This window comes from Spermophilus citellus (genome assembly GCF_964194105.1).
Source record: "Spermophilus citellus genome assembly, chromosome: X".
Taxonomy (NCBI): domain Eukaryota; kingdom Metazoa; phylum Chordata; class Mammalia; order Rodentia; family Sciuridae; genus Spermophilus; species Spermophilus citellus.
The window spans coordinates 32,494,312-32,514,307 of NC_138190.1; the positions used below are offsets into that span (position 1 = coordinate 32,494,312).

Sequence of the window (19,996 nt, forward strand, 5' to 3'; positions counted from 1 at the left end):
CAAGGAAAGTGAAGGAGTTTGCCCAAATGAAGAGAAGCAGCAGGTTTATATCCTGGCTGTGCTCACACATATGAAGGGCTAGTGGAAGTCAGAGAGGTTGGTTCCTGTATCTTCTAAAAGCAGAACCAACACCAGTAAGTGGAAGTTAGAAGTAGGGAGATTTGCAGCCAAAGGAAAGGAAGTCTTTCCAACAGTTGGAACAGATTCAAAACAGAACAGGCTGCAGAGGGTGGACTCACAGGTGCTGGATCATCATCATGAGGAAGGTGCTAAGAAAGACTCACAGGCAGGGAAGAACTGTTTGTGACCCAGAGCAGATTTTTTTTTCTAGTTCAAAGATTTCAGTGTTAAAAATAGTGGATACCTTAGTTTTAATTGGTCCTTCTGAATTTCTCCTAGTTGAACTGAACTAACAGGCATGTTAGTCACTGATGAATTCTACTCATCCTAGGTACCCTAAATTGCTAATCCATATTAAATAGACACATTCTTATATTGAGGCTCATATGGGTAAATCTGGAGAAGAGTTGTTGTTTTTTTGAAGGGGGGTGGTACTAGGGATTGAACACAGGGATTCACCAAGCTACATCCCTGGCCCAATCCACAGTCATTATATGTTTTATTTTGAGACTGGGTTTCTAAGTTGACCAGGCTGAATTTGAACTTGTGATCCCCCTGCCTCAGCCTTCTAAGTCACTGGGATTACAGGTGTGTGCTACTGTTGCAAGCTGGAGAGTTTCACGTGTTTTCTAAATTTTGACTAGGGAGAATGAGGACTTTTCTACTTTCCGCTGGCAGGAAGTAACCTACCCTGAGAAAGTCCTCTTCTCACTCCTGAGGTCTGACTTTGTCTTTGTCTGCTTGATTTTCAGTATGCCATGTTCCTGTCCCTGGTGTTCCTAGCTGAGCTCGTTGCTGGCATTTCAGGGTTTGTGTTTCGTCATGAGGTGAGTACACATAAGGTAGATAACTCAGTTAAGGAGCCTTTAGAAGGGGGATTTTTGAGACGGCTTGAAATGTGTAATGAGTGCATATAGGCTACCTGGTTTCTCTAGTGATACTGCTATTTTCCAAATATCATCTAATATGGCTTAAAATTCTAGTGACGTTCTAAGTGCAGGTACTTTACCAGATTCAAAACCCTCATTGTTGATCCTATTTCACTATGTAGCTATCACACAATATGATTTTACACTCTGTTTTAAAGTAGTGACCTTCAGTACAGATTAAATACTCCTTTAAAAATAGATGCTTTATAGGACACACATGTGTATCTGTGTAACAAGATTCCTGAGACTATAAAGGGAAGTCAAAGTACTTGTCCTGCTGCTTGGAAATCCATGATTGTACCCTATAAAGGCAGAAGGACATAGGCATGTAGTAGAAAAGGGAAAATATAACACGGTATAGGTTGAAATCCTACCAAGGTAGAGTGTTGCCATGACCCTGGAGTCTGATATCATCTAGTCCCAGGTCCCGCTTTTGGGCTTGGTCAAGATAAATCCCATGGGAGTCTGCCTTAGGTGCTTTCTCTTCCTTTCCCTGTTACCTTGTTTTTTTTTTTTTTCTTTATTGGAGACAGTATCCCAGATGCCAAAGCATTCACATGGGATTGCACACAGTGCTGCATCTAGAATTAGACCTGCTGTGTTAGTCAGCTCACTGTCACTATGACAAAATACCCAAGATAAACAGCTTAAAGTAGAAAGGTTTATTTTGGCTTATGGTTTCAGTCAATGGTCACTGGGTGCTATTGCTTTGTGGTAGCCCAGTATATCGTGGTGAGTGGGAGTGTCTGGCAGAATAGGCTGTCACTTCATGGTGCCCAGGAAGCAAAAAAAGAGAGCAAGAAGCCAGGGTCCCAATATCCCCTTCAACGGCACACCCCCAATGACCCGAGACTTCATATAAATAATCCCCAACTCTTAAAAGTCCCACAACCTCCCAATAGCTCCGTGAGCTGAAACCAAGCCTTTAATACATGGACCATTAGGGAACATTGAAAACCCAAACTATAGCAATCCTCATTCTTATTTTCAGGTGATATGAAAATTGATGACGTCATGGCCTCAATACCCCTCATAGGTGCCCCAAGTACATGTGTGAACCTCAGGAGCAGCCTGACTCACTCCTCCCTGAGCCCTTGCCCACTTCCTCTGGGATACTGCCATGACTGTGTTCCACATAGGGGTTTTCTCTTAATGGGTTTCATTCCCTAAGATCTGGAGATCCTTATCTCCCTCACCTGTTTTCATTTGAAACACTCTGGGTGTAGTAGGGAGGGTTGTAGTGCCACCAGTTCTGGTCTTGAGTCTGGCTAAATAGTTAAACTCACATGGTGAAAATAGGCCACACTTAATGCCATTTATTCAGAAGGATGCCCAACTATCCTATAGGGCAACAGCAGGCCTGTTCCATCAGCATGAGTCCTCAGTATGGTGCAGGGCCTATTCTGTGCAGCTCCCTTGTCCGCGAGACAGTTCAGGTACAGTAAAATGAGATAACACAATTGGGTATGGTCACCACCTTGGCTTAGATGCTTCATGTAACTAACCGTTCTTTCCCTTCTTTAACTGTCCATTGGACATAGCTTCCAGTATTTCGGCAAGAAATATACCAAGTTAGGAAAGTCAACGTGCTTAGCTTAAGCTTCCCAGCAGGTAATGATAATATGGTCATTTGCTGTCCAGAGGCATTTCACTAATCAGGGGTCAGTTTTACTTAAGCCAGGTTACCTGGTAACATACCTAACACCCTACCTTCATCAAATTACCAGGAATACAGAACTTGAAAATTTCCCTACAAATGTATTCATTCATGTTTTGTTAACTCCTTATTAACAGAAAAAGTTCTTGTCCTTTAGCTTATTTTACTTTGGCCTCAGTAAAGACAGGTGAAAGTTGGTTTTTCCCCTCTCCTGTATGGTATGATAAGGATCTGTTTTTGGATGAAACATCAGTATTTCTGTCACTCCAATGGCCTGTCCTTTACCCTTGTTTTTGCACAAGGTCAGAGAAAGTTACAGAAAGATGGGCATTAATCAATGCAAAGAAAATAACTAGAAAACTCATGCCTAACATTTTGGCAGCTCACAATCCCAACCCTTTCAGAAACTGACTAGCCACTTCACTGGGTCATTGAATCAGCCAGGCTTCCTCTGGTTTAGGGGTGAGGGCAACACTTTTTATTAGAAAAAAATCCTGAGCTAATAAATCTCTTGGTGAACTTTCTGAGCGCTTTTGTCTCAGAAAACAGGGCATTCCCTCTCCGATCAACATGTATGCAGACACTCTCAGAAGAGGCTACCATGGGTTGAAGTTGGTATGAATCTGAGTCAATTTGGGTTGCAGTGGCCTAGAACCATATTGCCCCTTGTCTTCCACAGATCAAGGACACCTTCCTGAGGACTTACACGGATGCTATGCAGAACTACAATGGCAATGATGAGAGGAGCCGGGCTGTGGACCACGTGCAGCGCAGTGTAAGTTCCAGGGAAGGAGATTGGGATGGGATCTGCCTGCAGGGTCTGGGCTGAGTCTTGTAGGCAGCCAGTAGGTTGGGCTAGCAGCATTTGCTGTGAATTTCCTTTCTTTAGTTCTTGGTCAAGTTCCATTTTCAAGAGTTGACATTGGTATTTGTCTAGGCTCCATTTCTCCAGGTAATTAATGTCAAAGAAGGCCACTCCCTTGAGTAAGCTGTGTATCAGTAAGGATTGTGAGCATTCTGATGACAGCTTATTTGCCCTTACAATCTGAATCCTGGGAAAGGATTTAGGCAGAGAGTAGACAACAGCCTAGCTTTGAGTTGGTTTCCAAAGGCTGGCTCTCTGGAATCAGTGTCTTAAAGATAGAGAGCTTGGATGAGCTGCATCCACCATCTAGGGCAGTGTATGGAGAAACAGAGGAATCTGGCAGGTGTGGGAATGGCCTAGGCTGCTGGGAGGCTCTCAGGGTGACAGGTGCTAGAGTACAAGTCTGATTGCCCATCAGGATTACCTGGGAAGGTTTTTGGCTTTGAGTTTTCTTGTTCTAGTTTTTTTTTTAATATTACAGAAACAGTATTTAAAATTATTTTGATATTTTATTGGTGCATTTAAAATTATACAGAATGTTAGGGTTCATTGTGACATATTCGTACATGCACACAACATAATTTTATGCATTAGATTTTCCAGTACTTCCCTTCTTCCTCCCTCTGACTCCCTTCATGTACTCTACTTGTCTCCTTTCTATTGATACATTTTTAATTGATGCATTATAATTATACATAAAATGATTCATTATGCTATGTCCGTACACGCACATAGCATATTTTGGTCAATTTCATTCCCTAGTACCTCTCCTTTTCTTCCCTTCTTCCCTCCCTCTTGATTCCCTTCCTATACTCTACTTTTCTTTTAATTTTGTGAGATCCCCTTTTTTCCCAATTCATTTTCTTTCTCAACTTCCACATATGAAAGAAAACATTCAACCCCTGACTTTCTGAATCTGGCTTATTTCACTTAGTGTGATGTATTCCAGTTCCATCCATTTATCAAAATTTCAAACTTCAAGTAAAATTTCAAGAAAAATTCAAAGAATATTACAATAAACTGTATACCCTTTGCCCAAACTCAACAACTAGATATATTTCTGTCCTATTTATTTTAATATTTTCTACATGAGGGATTGGAAGACCTTTTCTGTGAAGATTTATTTTAGGCTATGAGGGCCTTATACTCTGTCACAACTACTCTGCTGCTGTAGCACAAAAGCAATCACAGAAATAGCTAACAAATAGGTTTGGTTGTGTTTCAATAAAACTTTATTCACAAAACAGGCAGCTGATGGGCTGTGGATTGCCAAAGCCAGCTCTCTCTCTCTTTCTTCATGTGCGTGTTACCCCTCCCCCCGAACCATTTATTTATTTCTTGGTATAGATCTAGTGAAGTGCTCTGAAAAACCATTATTTGCCTCAGCTTCCCCATGAACAATTCTGTTGTAGCTGGTGTGTATGTCTCTGTCTTTAATGACACACAACTCTCACAAGTGATTGTGATACTTCGCTAGGGCAGAGAAGCACAGCTTTGCTTTGCGGAGTTGGTAAGAAAGCCAGTGGACATATAATCTAGACTTACTCCCTGCCTCGAGTTCAAATGGGCACCAAAGTGAGGATGATTGTTAGTGGAACTTTAGTTCATTTTTTCTCACCAAAGCTGTGCACGTTGTTTTAGGAACTTGGCCCATATTTCTCTGACAAGATGCAGGCCAATGAGTGAGGAGACCACAGTGTTTTTGATCTACCACACTCTTTGATTCTTTTCCTTTCTCTGTTAATAGCTGAGCTGCTGTGGTGTGCAGAACTACACCAACTGGAGCACCAGCCCCTACTTCCTGGAGCATGGCATCCCCCCCAGTTGCTGCATGAACGAAACCGACTGTAACCCCCAGGATCTCCACAATCTGACTGTGGCCGCCACCAAAGTTAACCAGAAGGTACCTGCTTCCTCCCAACCCTGGCAGGACTGGTTATGAATGTTTTAATTTTTCACTTTTTAGGTGGAGGCTCCCTAAGTTGCTAAAGCTACCCTCAAACCTGTGATCCTTCTGCCTCAGCCTCCTGAGTAGCTAGAATCATAGGCATGCACCACCATGCCTAGCGGTTGTGAATGTTTGGGAGGGCTTTGTTGTTTTTGTGAAATCTGACAACCTAGTTTACAAAGAATAGTCCAGGAGGCTGTCAGGTGTCTTCCTTTGTGGTCCTTGATTGCCTGGGAAAAGCACTTGAGGCTGCTCCCTTCTAAAAGAGAAAGAACTGTGGCTCAGTTCAGCTTTCCACAGACAGCTTCTACCATACACAGCTATGAAGGTTCAGCAAGTGGTTCCTGTTAACCCTGATGCTTGTGTCAGACAGAGAATGTTGACTTTCTTCTTTCTGGGTATCTTTCTTCTGCTAATATACCGTCTAAACATGAAATTATTTGCAGCTGGGTGCCAGTCTTTGGCAGGAAGAAGGGAGTGGAGTTGACAGACAGCATCTGCTTCTGCTAGGAGGGTGGCCCTTATTTTAGGGAGTTTGCCATTATAGGAAAAGAAATCAGCAACTCCAATTCAACTCACTGTCAACATCCTGAGTCTCAATGAAATCAGAGCAAAAAAAAAAAAAAAGGTGGCTAAAAGAAATTTGAAAGTCAGTACATAGTGCAAATGATGGAAATGAAGTTTCTGTAGTTAGGGAAAGGGAAATCAATTCTGTATTCTGCTTTGCAGAGAATATGATGAAGACATGACAACTATATGTGAAAGCTGTCTATATTCTCAAAGATTTTGAGAAATGTCATATGCCAAATGTGATTTAATGAACCAAAGGGGAGAAAATAAGCCTACTATTGAGTTTATCTGTGGTTATTCAGCCATGGGGCATATTTTTCTACTAAGATAAAATTCCAAAATTTTTTTTAGTGGGGGGTTCTGGGGATTTAACCCAGGAGTGTTTTAACATTGAACTACATCCCTGGTCCTTTTTTTATTTGAGCATTATAATTATACATAGTATGGGTTCATTTTGACAAAATTATACATATAAGGAATTTTATTTCAGTCCTCATCCCCCCTCTTTCTTTCTATCCTTCTCCCTCCCCATCTTCTTCCTCTACTGATCTTCCTGTCATGCATTTATTTATTTATTTTTGATTGGTACTTGATACATATACATAAAGGTGAAATTCCCTCTGGTACATTTATGTATGCATATAACATGATTTTGTTAAATACCACAACAGCGATTCAGCTGAAAAAGAAATTAAGAAAACCATCCCAGCCTTTTTCAGTTTTTATTTCAAGACAGGGTCTTGCTAATTTGCTGAGGCTGTCCTCAAACTTATTGTCCTCCTTCTTCAACCTCCTGATTGGCTGGGATGATAGGCTATTCTTCTGATGTCTTCAAAATTCTATATGGTCTGGGCCAACTACTGAGATTACAGCCTTTCTCTCAACATTAGAATGTTAAGAGTGGTTACAGGGCTGGAGTTGTGGCTCAGTGGCAGAGCGCTTGCCTAGCATGTGTGAGGCACTGGGTTTGATTCACAGCACCACATATAAATAAATAAATAAAGGTCTATAAACAAGTTTAAAAATTTTTTTTAAAAGAGGTGGTTACTATATTTCACCCATTTCATGTTGGTATTTGTAACATGGACACTACAATGCATCTTTGCCATCCTGGAAGCTTTTTTGTCATTCCGGGCTTATTACTTTGCTATTGGCATGATTCAGTAAGATGCAATACTAAAAGCTACCTGTCTTGGCTAAGAGAATATCTGTTCTCAAACTTTTGGGGCTTCCTTCACCTCTCATTAGTTAATAAGATTACTTTTGGATTTTTTCATGAGTATCCCCACTGAACACCCATATGTGTCACTAGGCTGCCATTATATGGTGTGCCAAGCAGACCTGGCACGTGGTGGACACTCCAATTTATGGAAGGCAAGAATGATATATGGCAATGAGATATTTGGCTCATGAGGCTGGTTTATAAAAGCAGAACTTACCAACGTTAGGTAAAAAAAAGAAAAACTTCACCAAAACTTGCTCTTCTTTTTTCAAAGTAAAGGATCCAGAAATCATGAGCACAGGGTCTGGAGTCAGACCTAGTTTAAATTCTGCTTCAGCCAATTGTAGGTTATGTGATCTTGATCAAGTTACTTGACCTTTCTTGATCTTTCTTTTCCCATCTGTAAAATGGGGATCATAATAGTTCCTGTCCCCTAGAGTTATTGAAAAGTATCAGGAGATTTGGTTTAAATTCATTAAAAATGAAGGAGATAAAGTATCTAAAGCATAGTGCCTCGTATAGACAAAGGGTACTGTAATTGTTAACTGTGATGAAAAATGTCAACTGTGATATAAATGTGATCCTGATGATGACAATGATGAAGTTTGTCTTCCTCTGTATTACACCATCTTTTGTTAGAAATGGTATATCAGGTCCTTATAGGGTGGATCTATTGTTAATATCTAAAAGAAAATTTGGGAGCATATCCTATAGTGTATCTATAATATTTACAGTAATTTCTAGAAAGAAATTTAATTGACAACCTACATATGAAACTTATTCCCCATCTTTCCATTGCAGGCCTATTTTGTATTTCTCTGGGCACCTAAAGTACTTGGAAGAGGTGCTTAACTTTTCTCTCACTGCCCTTGTATTCTCTAGCCTGGTTCCTCCAGAGAACAAAAAGTGGATGGACACTAAAATTTGTCTTTTGAGTTTCGTTAGACATTCTCATTTAATGCCCACACAAATCTCTGAGACAAATTACTTCTCCTGTCTAGTTTTTATAGACCTCTCCAAAAGGGAATTGGTTATGGGGTAGAGAAAGTAACAGTAGGTGCTCATATATGCCAGCCCCCCTTCATTGACTTATTTTCCCTTAAGAACTTAACTACTGCCACATTCTAGCTGTATGGAGTCCTGTGGTGTAGATAGATGGGTCATTGATATAGATCTTTGGGTGTTTTGAACCCTACACTCTGATAGCACAGAAAGATGATTCTTGGCTTTTTCCTGGCAGCCCAAGGAAACCTATGCTATCCAGATTACTTAGAGCAGGAGAGAGGAGGTGTGAACAGTTAACACAGGATATTTATCGTTTATTTTGGGGGGCAGATTTTTTTTTTTTTTTTTGGTTTTGCTACCAGATTTGGTTGGCTAATAGCATTGGCTGAACCCTACTCCATAAGAGTGCCTTGCCAGTTTGTAAGAGCAAGAAGAAGAAAGAGTTCTGCTTGACAGCTACAGAGATACCTCTTCCCAAAACCTGTCTGGAACTAGCCTTCTCTTCCTTAGTTCAAGTCTGCCACTTGCAGATGTTTTCCATTGGTGACTGTGTTGATTTAGACATGCTGAGAGGGTAAGCAAATTAACTGTTCTGTTTCTGGGTGTTTCCTAGGAGACTTAGCAACTCATGAGATTTATCTCATGCCTGAAAACCAGGCTTTCATATTAGGAAATTGAGAGAGATTATTGTGGGTAGATAAGATCACACTTTAGTGCAGAACTTAAGGTTGAATGTGAACATGGCCTGTGGTTGTAATATCAAAGCAGTTCTCACAGTCTGCAGAGGTATAGTGAGATTTGCAAAATGGGCCCTGGGTCCATGTGGTGAATAACAGAAAAAAAAACCCAGAGATGGAAAACATTTATTTTGACATCACTTTCATCTTCTCATCTTGATTAATCCTATTACTGATATGATGCATTAATTTGCTTTCTTATTTGGAATACAAAATAGGAAACTTTCCTTACAGTGGAGTGCTTCTCAAACTTCAGTGGGTATGTATGTGAATCATCTGGAAATCTAGTTAAAAGTCATTAAAAGTCATTAAATTAATTTTAAATAACCTGGGATGTGGCTAGTGCAGGTCTAGGGGTAGAGCCTCCAATTGGGCAGTTCTTAAAGCTCCCAGGTGATGTGATACTACTCATTTAAGAACCACACATTTGAGGAGCAGGGTTTACAGAAAACTATTTTGCTACCACTGTACCAATACCAGGTAGTTATTTCATTTTTCTGATTCTTTTCACTGGTTAGAGTGACCTTATTAAAAAAGAAGAATGGAGTAGAAATCATAATTTTGGGGGGTACTGGGGATTGAATTCAGGGGCACTCAACCACTGAGCCACATCCCCAGTCCTAGTTTGTATATTATTTAGAGACAGGGCCTCACTGAGTTGCTCAGCACATCGCCAAATTGCTGAGGCTGGCTTTGAACTCATGATCCTCCTGCCTCAACCTTACAGGCACGCACCACTGCATCCTGAAGAAATTGAAATTTTAAAATAACATATTCAGCTTAAGTGTAGAATTGAGACCAATGGTAGCGGGTGGAATCTGTGCTAACCCATTTTGCAGAGGAAGAAAACAACCCACATTACTTCTCTCTGAATGGTATTATCAGCTTGTGTTTCCATATTTTGAACTGACCTAACACTGGTGCTGGTCTGGAGTTCATTCCTTCACCTGACCATCACTGTGGAGAGAAGATATGGAAATGATGGCCAGCTCAACAAAATGCTATTTTAGCTGCTATACCATTTAGGACATTTTTAGAATATCCACTTCTCTTCCTGCTATGATTCTTTCCTAACCCAAACTCCTCTCCCTTCCACTACCTTTTAAAAAGTAGTACATCATTTCACTATTAAAAGTAAACACAGCAAACTTCTGCTAGAGAGAGTCAAGTTCCACAAGTCCCCAGAAACAATAATGTGCTACCCTTCATATTTGTGTCAGATAACCGATGAATACAGATTGTGACTTGCATGGAAGCCACATGCTAAGTTACAACCACTGCTAAGTTAATGCACTTTTTGTCTGCAAACGGACTATGAATATAAAAACATCATTTCAAAGATAGGACGTTGGCAGAATTTTCACAAGCTATGACAAATGTTAAATTAAGATTTGAATTTTAAAATAGGAGTTACAGTGGGGTGTTTGTGTTCTTCAGATGTTGGCTACAACTTACTATGCCTTTCTCGATGAATAAGAACCACCTTTATCCGATTTATTGAATTTATGTCTTCATTTTTCACACACTGATACATTCAAGTTGAAGCCATTTATCAGAAAACTAGAAAAAGACCATGTCTTCCTAGCTGAATAAATCAATTCAGGGGATCTAGGTTGATTTGGTTGGTTTCAATTAATATATATATATATATATATATATATCCCTACACTCATATTCACACTCATACACTCCTATTACTGCCAGTTGACTTTAAATTCGGTGTTTCCTGCCTGGATTAGGTTGGTAAAATTTAATCTGGAATAACAACAACAACAAATTTGTTTAGCACTGTGATTGAACTCCAACCAGATCTTAAATAAAGGTAATTCACTTTCTTAGCATTAAAATTACATTAGAATTTGTGAAAATTGTTGACTTTAAGCATGCCATATAAAGATATTATAATGTGTTAAAGGGAAATTAGTTCTATGGATAAAGTTATTGACATTCAGAAAGGGGAAGTGACTTGTTCAAGGTTATGTACTAAATTTTGGAAAATATTACTCTAGAACATAGATTTTTCTCTACAAAAAACAAAATCTTAGCAGTTCCCTTAGGAAGAACCATAAAACTCCAGAGAGTTGGCAGATCTTCAAACACCTCCCTCTAACCAGATGATTTGTCTTTGTTTATCCAAGATTTTCTCATTCATTGTCAAAATGCTTGTGCCTATGTTTATGATACTTGGGTTTTCTGTTCAAGGATATAGAATGCCTTTTTATCTGTTTCCATTTACTTCTCTGCCTGTACAGTGTTTGCTTCATAGAGTTTACAGATTTCATGGTAAATTTAATCCTACTGGGACATTTGTAGATGAAATTATGTCTGGGATTTGTTTGAAAGTAACTCAGCCAGGGAATGGAAGTCAGGGATGTTTAGATGAAATAGGATTGACTATATATTAATTGTGATGTTAGGGGAAGTGTGGGGTGTGGGTTCATTGTACTACTCTCTATACTTTTTTGTACATTTGAATTTGTTTGAATGGAATTCCAGTATTTCCTAGGGTGAGTTGCAATTGTGTTTACCAAATTCAAGTCAAAGTATATGAGAGAATGTTGTAAGTGTGTATAACCCAGCCTAGACTGGCCAATATACATCTCTGAGACCCCTTCTCTCTGTTTCCAGGGTTGTTATGATCTGGTGACCAGTTTCATGGAGACGAACATGGGGATCATCGCTGGAGTGGCGTTTGGAATTGCATTCTCCCAGGTAGCCTACCTACATCATCGTGTGGGGCTCGATCTAGGTTCTCCCCTGCCTCCAGCTCTGGTTTCCCTCCCTGGCCTCCACATTCTCAGCCTGCCATCCTGTGCCTAGGGAAAGGCTGATAGATGGGGTCAGAGCTCCTTGCTCGTTAGTCCTCAGGTCATCTGTTTATTGATTTTCCTTTTTCAACTTAAATGAAGTTTTGCCATCAAGGGAATATCGGTTACAGTTCAACTAATGACTAGCTCCAGAAAAACAACTTGCTTCTTCTGTAGGTCAAATGGAGGTTAACTGAACAAGGTGCTGGCTTAATTGGAGCATAAACAACTCAAAACATCAAATGGCTGATCCGGATTGGGGGGAGGTTTTTTGCTGGCTGACCTGTCCTTTTTTGTTCTTTCTTAGTTCCTGTGGATTATGCATGGCATTTTTCCTTTTAAAGAAAGCTCACATTTATCAAACTTCGTCTTGTGATCATTATTTTAATCTCTAGCTTTGACTATTCTGTTTCTTCAAAGAAAATCCACCTTTTGGGTATTCAGTTTTATATCCCCTCATTTCTATCCACCCTCTAAAAAAAACAAAGGGAGAAATAATTATGCAGATTAAGTAAACCACACATATTAAAGAATGGAACAAGATTAAACTAGATATGAAATGTAGTCTACTGCCACCAGGCAGGGTATTGCTCCACATGCTTCTGATCTCCTAGCAAAATGTTACATTCTAGCTATAATATTGCAATGGGCAGAAGGATCAGCATGTATACCTAGCAACCAAATAACAACTTTGTTTAACTGAGGCCTTTTTCAGATCAACAGATTATTTTCCAAGCAAAGCTCATTTAATATTGTCTCAATAATTTTTCCAGTGTTCTACTTACTATAGAGGTCATCTGCTCATCTGTACCCCTGTCCCTACTGCTTAGCAATGCAGATGCACTTTAAATTTATTCAAGTTTGCTTCTAAAATTTTCTTCCCTGGATTGTATTTTTAAAATATTTTTATTAGTGTATTATAGCTATACACAATAGAGTTGATTTTGATGTAATCATATAAGCAGTACCTAGTTCTTCCCCTGTCTGTCTCCTCCTCCCTCACTCTGTTCCCTTCCTCTTCTGTACTTGTCTTTCTTCTACATACTTATTTTTGGTGTTTTATAGGAATACATGCAGGTGGAATTCAGTGTGGTATACTGCATATGGAGAAAATTCTTACCTGCTACTCCTCCACCAGGGGATTAATATCCAGAATATAGAAATAACTTTAAAAAAAACTCACAACATCAAAATCCAAAGAAACCAATCAATAAATGGGTTCTTCAGAAGAACTGAAGAGACATTTCTGAAAAGAAGAAATAGAAATGGCTAAGAAATATATGAAAAAAAATGTTCAACATTCCTAGCGATCAGGGAAATACAAATCAAAACTATGTTGAGGCCAGTGGTACACACCTGTAATCCCAGCAACTCCGAGGCTGAGGCAGGTGGATTGCAAGTTCAAAGCCAGCCTCAGCAATTTGGCAAGGCATTAAGCAACTCAGTGAGACCCTGTCTGGGGATGTGGCTCAGTGGTTAAGTACCTCTGGATTCAATCCCTGGTACCAAAAAAAACAAACAAACATGCAAAAACACTACATTGAGATTTCATCTCACTCCTAAAACAATTGTTGAAATATTGAATGTACAGAAACATGTGTGAATTGTAAGTTTACAGCTTAATAAATGATCACAAAATGAATAGACCTGTGTAGCCCTTGCTTAGATCAAGGAAAAGAACCATAGCCTGGTGGTTTGTTCTTGTGAGTTAGAGAGCTTAGCTGCAGAGAAGTAGAAATGTGTTTCTTCCTAAGCAGTTATTAAAAACCTGTGTGACATTTCATCTCACAAGAGCATGCAGACTTAGTCAATATAAGTACATTTCTTGCTGCAGTTTCAAAATTCTCTTTTAATTTTCATTGTTCTTGTAGCTCATGAAGTGAATTAAACCCTCAACATGCCAACACACAGAGAAACCAGAGTGGGTCACAAACACCACAATGTACACAGCCTCCAAAGACATTTCAAAGGGATGACTGCCCTGAAGTTTCCTCTAGTTTGCTATAATGTTTCAACAGTAACATCCAGTAGCATCTCTGTCATGACTGCAGGGGACATTTTAGTGTATCCAAAACCTTGTGACTGATTCAAATGTGCAGGATACATTTGAAAGTCTTGAACATACAGTTTCCTTAACACATTTATATGTAGCATCAGGTTAACACCAGGAAGACAGACTTCTGTTTAGTTTGGGAAGAGGACTGCCCCCTTGGAGGGAAAAAAATATCACTAAAGTCTCCTCTTGTGGCTTCCCTAGAAAAATAAAGGGACATGATGCAATTATGAGATTCCAGATTCACTGAGGAGACAAACACCTCAGTGAATCTGGAATCTCATGGATAAAGCATCTTATTATGCAAGGATATCTCCACACATGTGGCCTTCCTTGAGTGTATACATGGTGGAGAGCAGGATCCAGTTTTCATTAGAGATGAAATCGAGTCATATAGGTCCTTCTCTAAGGCGTGAAGAATCTGATGAATAGCTATTCTCCACTCTTCTTTCACACATCCCTAAGAAGGAATTTATGCATAGAGAAATGATTAGCTGGCCTGTTGCACATTAATCTCTGCTGCCTTCAAGAAATCCTTGACATGGTTGAATATAATTGTGGCATGCTGGGAGGAGAAGAGCTTTGGACCTAAGAAACCCCAAACAGAAACACTGTGCAACAAGCTTAGGTGTCATCAATGTACCACATAGTTGTTGGGATGAGAAAAGAAAATACAAAGCCCAGTGATGATATCACTCAGCCAGTACCACTTACCCACAAGGTGAGGCTTGTCCAGCAGAACAGAGACTTTGAGACCTACCGTGCTCAACTTGGGACTTTCTCCAGCCAGATGCACTACCAACTGTAGCTGTTTATGGTACCAGCAGATTCGGGGTTCCTGGAAGCCGAAGTTAGTTTTCAGATCCCCTGGGATGATGGTAGCCACTTACCATGTGCCTGTTTAGGAAGATCCAGCCCTATTGATCCGTGATCTAGAAGCAAAGCTTTAGTTACATTTGTTCATAAATTTTACAGCCAGAGTTATAGTAAATCTCACAAATGTTGACTGATGTTGATGAAACTATTGTGCCTTGGCCTTCCTGTAATAAAGGAGGATCTACTATGTAAAGGCCCAAGTGGGTAGGAAATAACAGAGCTCTCCCTTTCTTTTTCCCTCACCCCCACTTCACTGTCTCCTTCTCCTGGCCCTCTCTTGGCACATCAGTGCTGTCACCTGTTGGAAGAAACTAGCCTCGCATATCTGTTGTCTCAGAGATTAAAGATGGTATCAAATACAAGGGAAACTAGGCCAAGTCTAGTCTTTTAATAGACTGCAAGAACTTTTTCCCCCTGTTAGCTATTTTGGCCAACTTAAAACTCTTGTTAGGACAGCGGGGTTTGGTCAATCATTTAATGCTTCTCTCCCCAAGCTCCCATGGCCTTTGACCTATCAAGGAAAAGCCCATCTGTCAGGATTTGATGGACAGGTCCTGCTGCCCTATAAATTATAGCAGGAGGTTGCACATCTTTGAATATGATACTTCGTCCCTATGTCTTTGGCAGCTACTCTTTCAAGAGGGCTTGAGGCAGGAGAGATCATGCATGTTCACACCTTTCTCCCAGTACCTTACATAGTCTAGAAGTCATGGGGTACTGAGCCTGAACACTGGTATTATTCACTTTGTGACATTATGTATGGACTACCTCTGTAGTTTGGGGGAAGATTCCTCAACCTCCCCTAAATCTATTTTCAATAGACTATTACAACCCTGTGCAATATTATAATCCCAACTTTCCAGATATGCCTGAACACATGTGATGTGCCCCCAATACTTACTTAGTTTTTAGCTGGAATCTAATTTTTTGATACTATCAATTATTTTCTGGATATGATGGTCCTGGAAAATGGCAGTTAAGATAAAAAGTGACAAGTTTTAAAGTCCAAAGTCTTTACACTTATGGGGGAATTTTAGATTCTCATTTGACAGAATATTCTGAAGAATACAGCCATGATACCTTTGGCCACTTGGTAGTACATGATGTATATATTTTGTGCCATGGAATGTTCTTAGCCAGAGAGCCTTGACAGGAGATTGTGTGGGCCCAGTAAGTTGATGAGTTTTCCTTACCTGTTAGAAGTTGTAGGTTGCATATTTCAATACACAATTATCATTTTTAGAGGTAAGGTAATTATTGGAGACTGGAACCTGTACTGTTAAGCTAAAAGCCAGGAAAATAGAATTCAAGGGTCATGCTGACCTATAGTACAGACTAGCATGGCCACAGGACTTTTGTCTATAAGATAAGGGTAACTAGGTCGAATGGATGGGTGGTTCCTTCCTCTGGAGGGCTTACTAAGGTACCAATTTCAGGGCTTCACCCCAAAATTTCCAATTCAGCATGTCTGAGAATGTGTATTTCTAACAAAATCCATGCTGTTGATTCTGGGACCACATATGGAATGACACTGTAACAGATTATCTCTAAAGGTCATTCCCCACCTCTGATCTAATAAAATGTGCCCAGTTACTTAAATAGAAGGGACTGTATTGGCCCAGCCAAAGCTGCCTCTGTGCTCAAGTGTACTATTGGGCTACCATCCAAAGAATGCTGATCCTCCAGATTCATGAATGAGAATTTTGTTTCTAATGAGCAGAGAGCAAGATGTGCGTAAGGGTGCCTTGGCAGTATCACAGCCATTTTTATCACATGCACCTGTGCCACAGGTTAGGCCAAGGCACAAAGACAGGTGGAAGACTGGGGCCTTCTGAGAAGGTGGAAGTACTCTGTGACTGGTTGTTTTTGGGCCCCAGAAAGAGTAGGAGGCGTACCCTGTGTGTAGATGATTCCATTTAGGCCTAAGATAGCTATATGGTCGAGAGACAAAGAGAATGTAAAGCCCCACTGTCCTCTTTCTCCTTCTATTTCTTACAAACCATGACTTTTTCTTACCTCACAAGCAAATGAACCTAGTCAAGAATAGTGTCTCTGTTGCTGTCACAAGGAAACAACTATTATTCTGTCAGCTAAGTTTGACTAGAGTATCATGTTATATTGAGCAATTTTCCAAATGCATGTGCTTATGGCTTTGAATTAAATTTTGGCCTTCTAGTTAATATCTTACTAATTCCGTGTTGCTTGATTTTTTTTTTCATTACTCTCATAACATGAACAGATTTTAATACTACTTAGTATCAAAAGTTGTTCTTAACTGACCAGAGCAAGCTTCTTCTGGAACCCTGTGGCCAGTTCCAGAACTTCAGTTGACTGTGTAGCCTTCCTCCAGCTTAGTTCCTACAATTGAAATCTGGTTTCTTCTTTATCTCTAGCGTCCTTTCCCTGGTCACATAATGGAAACCCTCAGTCCCTCCATTGCTAAAAATTACATCTAGATATAGCCATATATCAAAATATATTACATCCCATAAATATATTTAATCATTATGTATCAACTTAAAATGTTTAATTAAAAATTACATCTGATGTGACTTGAATGTCTCCTTTTTGTTTGTCTCCCTGGCAACAGTTGATTGGCATGTTGCTGGCCTGCTGTCTGTCCCGGTTCATCACGGCCAATCAGTATGAGATGGTGTAAGAAGGTGAGTGGCAATGGGGAGTGCTGGACTTGGTTGGTGTCCCTGGACTACTGCCATATACCCTTCAGCCAACTCTGCAAGAGGACTGCCTGACCACTTAAATACCCGTTCTGGGTGGCACTTGTCCATAGGCAGAAATCTCATTTCCCAGGTGCTGGGAGGAGGTGCTCTGGGTGATATTGCATAAAATATGGAAATGTTCTTTTCAGCATGTTACCTTTTTGTTCAAGTCCTTATTAATGGTGAATCACTTGTGTTTTAATTTCTCTCTCAGTCTTTCAAGAGCGATGGAATAAGAGACCTGTTTTAAAAAGGAACTGCAACAATCTCTGAAAGACTTCCAAAGAATGTTAGAGCACAGTACATAATACACCTGCCCTGCTCCTGCTACCCCCTACCCCAAATCCTACCCACCCACCCCCTGCGTGCAACTGACACTCCTACCCGGTCTCTCTCATCTTTCCACCGGCATCATGTGTAGTGTCCATCTTGTGAAGCCCTGTTGTGCCACAGAGTGTAGTCAGGCCCCCTGCGGCTAGTCCTAGTGATCCCTGCCCTGAGGCCCCATGCGTGCCAGCTCCTTCATGTGTACTTGGTCCACCTGCAGCTCATCGTAGGTCACTGGTTATCACACCATCACTGGCCCCTTGGAGTCCTGCATGTAGTATGGGAAACTCCTGTTAGCCCCTGACCGTGGTGGATAAATGCCACATACCTTTACGTAGATAAGCAGATGCTAGTTATCTGTTCTTTTGACTTAATCTCATTTGGTTTAGTTTTCCCTTTACTAAAATGCTTTCCTACCTTCTTTAAGCTGCCTAGGACAGGTAAAGAGACACACTAGTAATTGTTCCTATGGAGAAGAAAGCATGTGTCACGCATGAGGATATGGTCTTGGAGCGTTAGGTAGCCTCCTTGCTCGTTATTGTTCCATACCTGGGTATGTAGAGACAGTTTAGTGCGCCTATGCCTCTCAGTTGAAACCTGTATAATCCTGTTACAATGCTGTTGTTGCTTCCTATGAAGGGCAATGATATTACTTTTGTTTTTCCCCAATGAATTGCTGTTGTGTTATTTTACTTCTTCTTCCTGTATTTTTTTTTCTTGCATTGACATTACAGACTTTGAGGACCTCATCAGATCAATTGAAAAATGAGTGTGAAGGGGGAACAAAAGTCAAAATATTTTTAAAAGATCTTTAAAAATAATGCCTCTGTCTAGCATGCCAACACGAATGCATTGATATTGTGAACATTTGTGATATATGTATTAATAAATAGAGCAATTACAAATGGTTGTGTTGTGATTCTGTTCTTTAGTTGTTATTTTTTTTTTTTTTTGGTACTAGGGACTGAACCCAGGGGTGCTTATCCAATGAGACACATCCCCAGCCCTTTTTTATATTTTATTTACGCATAAAATAAAGGGCTGGGACAAAGTCTCAGTGAGTTGCTTAAGCCTTACTAAGTTGCTGAGGCTGGCTTTGAACTCTCCATCCTCCTTCCTCATCCTCTTGAGCCACTAGGATTACAGATGTGAACCACCATGCCTGGCTGTTATAACAGTTTTTGAACACACATTTCGATTCCATCCTGTTCCTCTGGGTATTAGAGGTGGCCCGCCTTACATGCAGACCCAACCCCACACAGATGCTCCAACCCCACCAAAATAGCATGGAGCAGCCAAAAAACTGATGGGTTAGTTTTTATTATTCTTATTATTATTATGGACATTTCAGAAACTTGAATCATTCATCACGGATGGGATAGATTGTTGGCTGCAAAAATAGAGCCTTTGTATTATTTCAGGCCTCTGCAATCCACGAAATAAATAAGATTTTAGCAGGGTTCTTTAAAGTCTGAATTTCATTTAAAAAGCCAATAAGCATCTATTCTTTCTTTCATCATTTCTAATGAGCGTATATTCTTCCCTTCCTTCTTCCTTCTCTGGGTTGGATTGAATAAATGCAATCTGAACAACAATTCAGTTGTCCCAATGCCCTAATTTGTACTCAAGTATAAAATGCTTACACTTGATTTAAAGAGCATTTTAACAATAGGTGCAGTATAATATGTTATCTGCAATCATTTTTTTTTCTTCTTGATGATTCATGAAAAAAAAAAAATCCAGTAAAAGCATAAAGTGATCTGTTCCCAAATGAATAGATCTAAAAAGCTCCCTCTTGAGGAGGGACAGGAAAGGGAAGGAAATGCAGAATGAATTTGACAAAATGATGCTATGTGCACATATAAGTATTCCACAGTGAGGTCCACCTTTATGTACATCTATAAAGCACTAATTAAAAATAAATAGTTGGGGGGAAAGCCTCCCTCTTCTCTATAGAATGAGCTTTATTTAAGGTGGAGATGGTTTTCTAACTATATGCATTTATTCACCTGAACTCTGTGTGGGCTAAACCCTACAAGACTTATAGAGAGCACTGCCCAAACCTTCAGAAGTTTCTTCTTCAATAGCCCAGCATTTTTGGAGAATCAAGGAGAGCTATTGTGTGCAAACTTACATAGCTCAGAACGTTTCAGTTTCACT

At 40.0% G+C, this 19,996-nt stretch overlaps 1 protein-coding gene across 1 annotated transcript in view; it reads left to right on the forward strand.

The window, feature by feature from the left end:
* The window catches only part of TSPAN7 (tetraspanin 7), a 121,616-nt gene extending 102,875 nt beyond the window's left edge, over nt 1–18,741 (forward strand). Inside the window, exons 3-8 of the mRNA XM_081277482.1 lie at nt 873–947; nt 3,386–3,481; nt 5,319–5,474; nt 11,682–11,765; nt 17,380–17,452; nt 17,724–18,741. Coding sequence (XP_081133608.1) covers nt 873–947; nt 3,386–3,481; nt 5,319–5,474; nt 11,682–11,765; nt 17,380–17,448 — 480 coding nt within the window. The 3' untranslated portion in view covers nt 17,449–17,452; nt 17,724–18,741. The remainder of the gene's footprint in view (nt 1–872; nt 948–3,385; nt 3,482–5,318; nt 5,475–11,681; nt 11,766–17,379; nt 17,453–17,723) is intronic.
* Nucleotides 18,742–19,996: the final 1,255 nt, after the last annotated feature.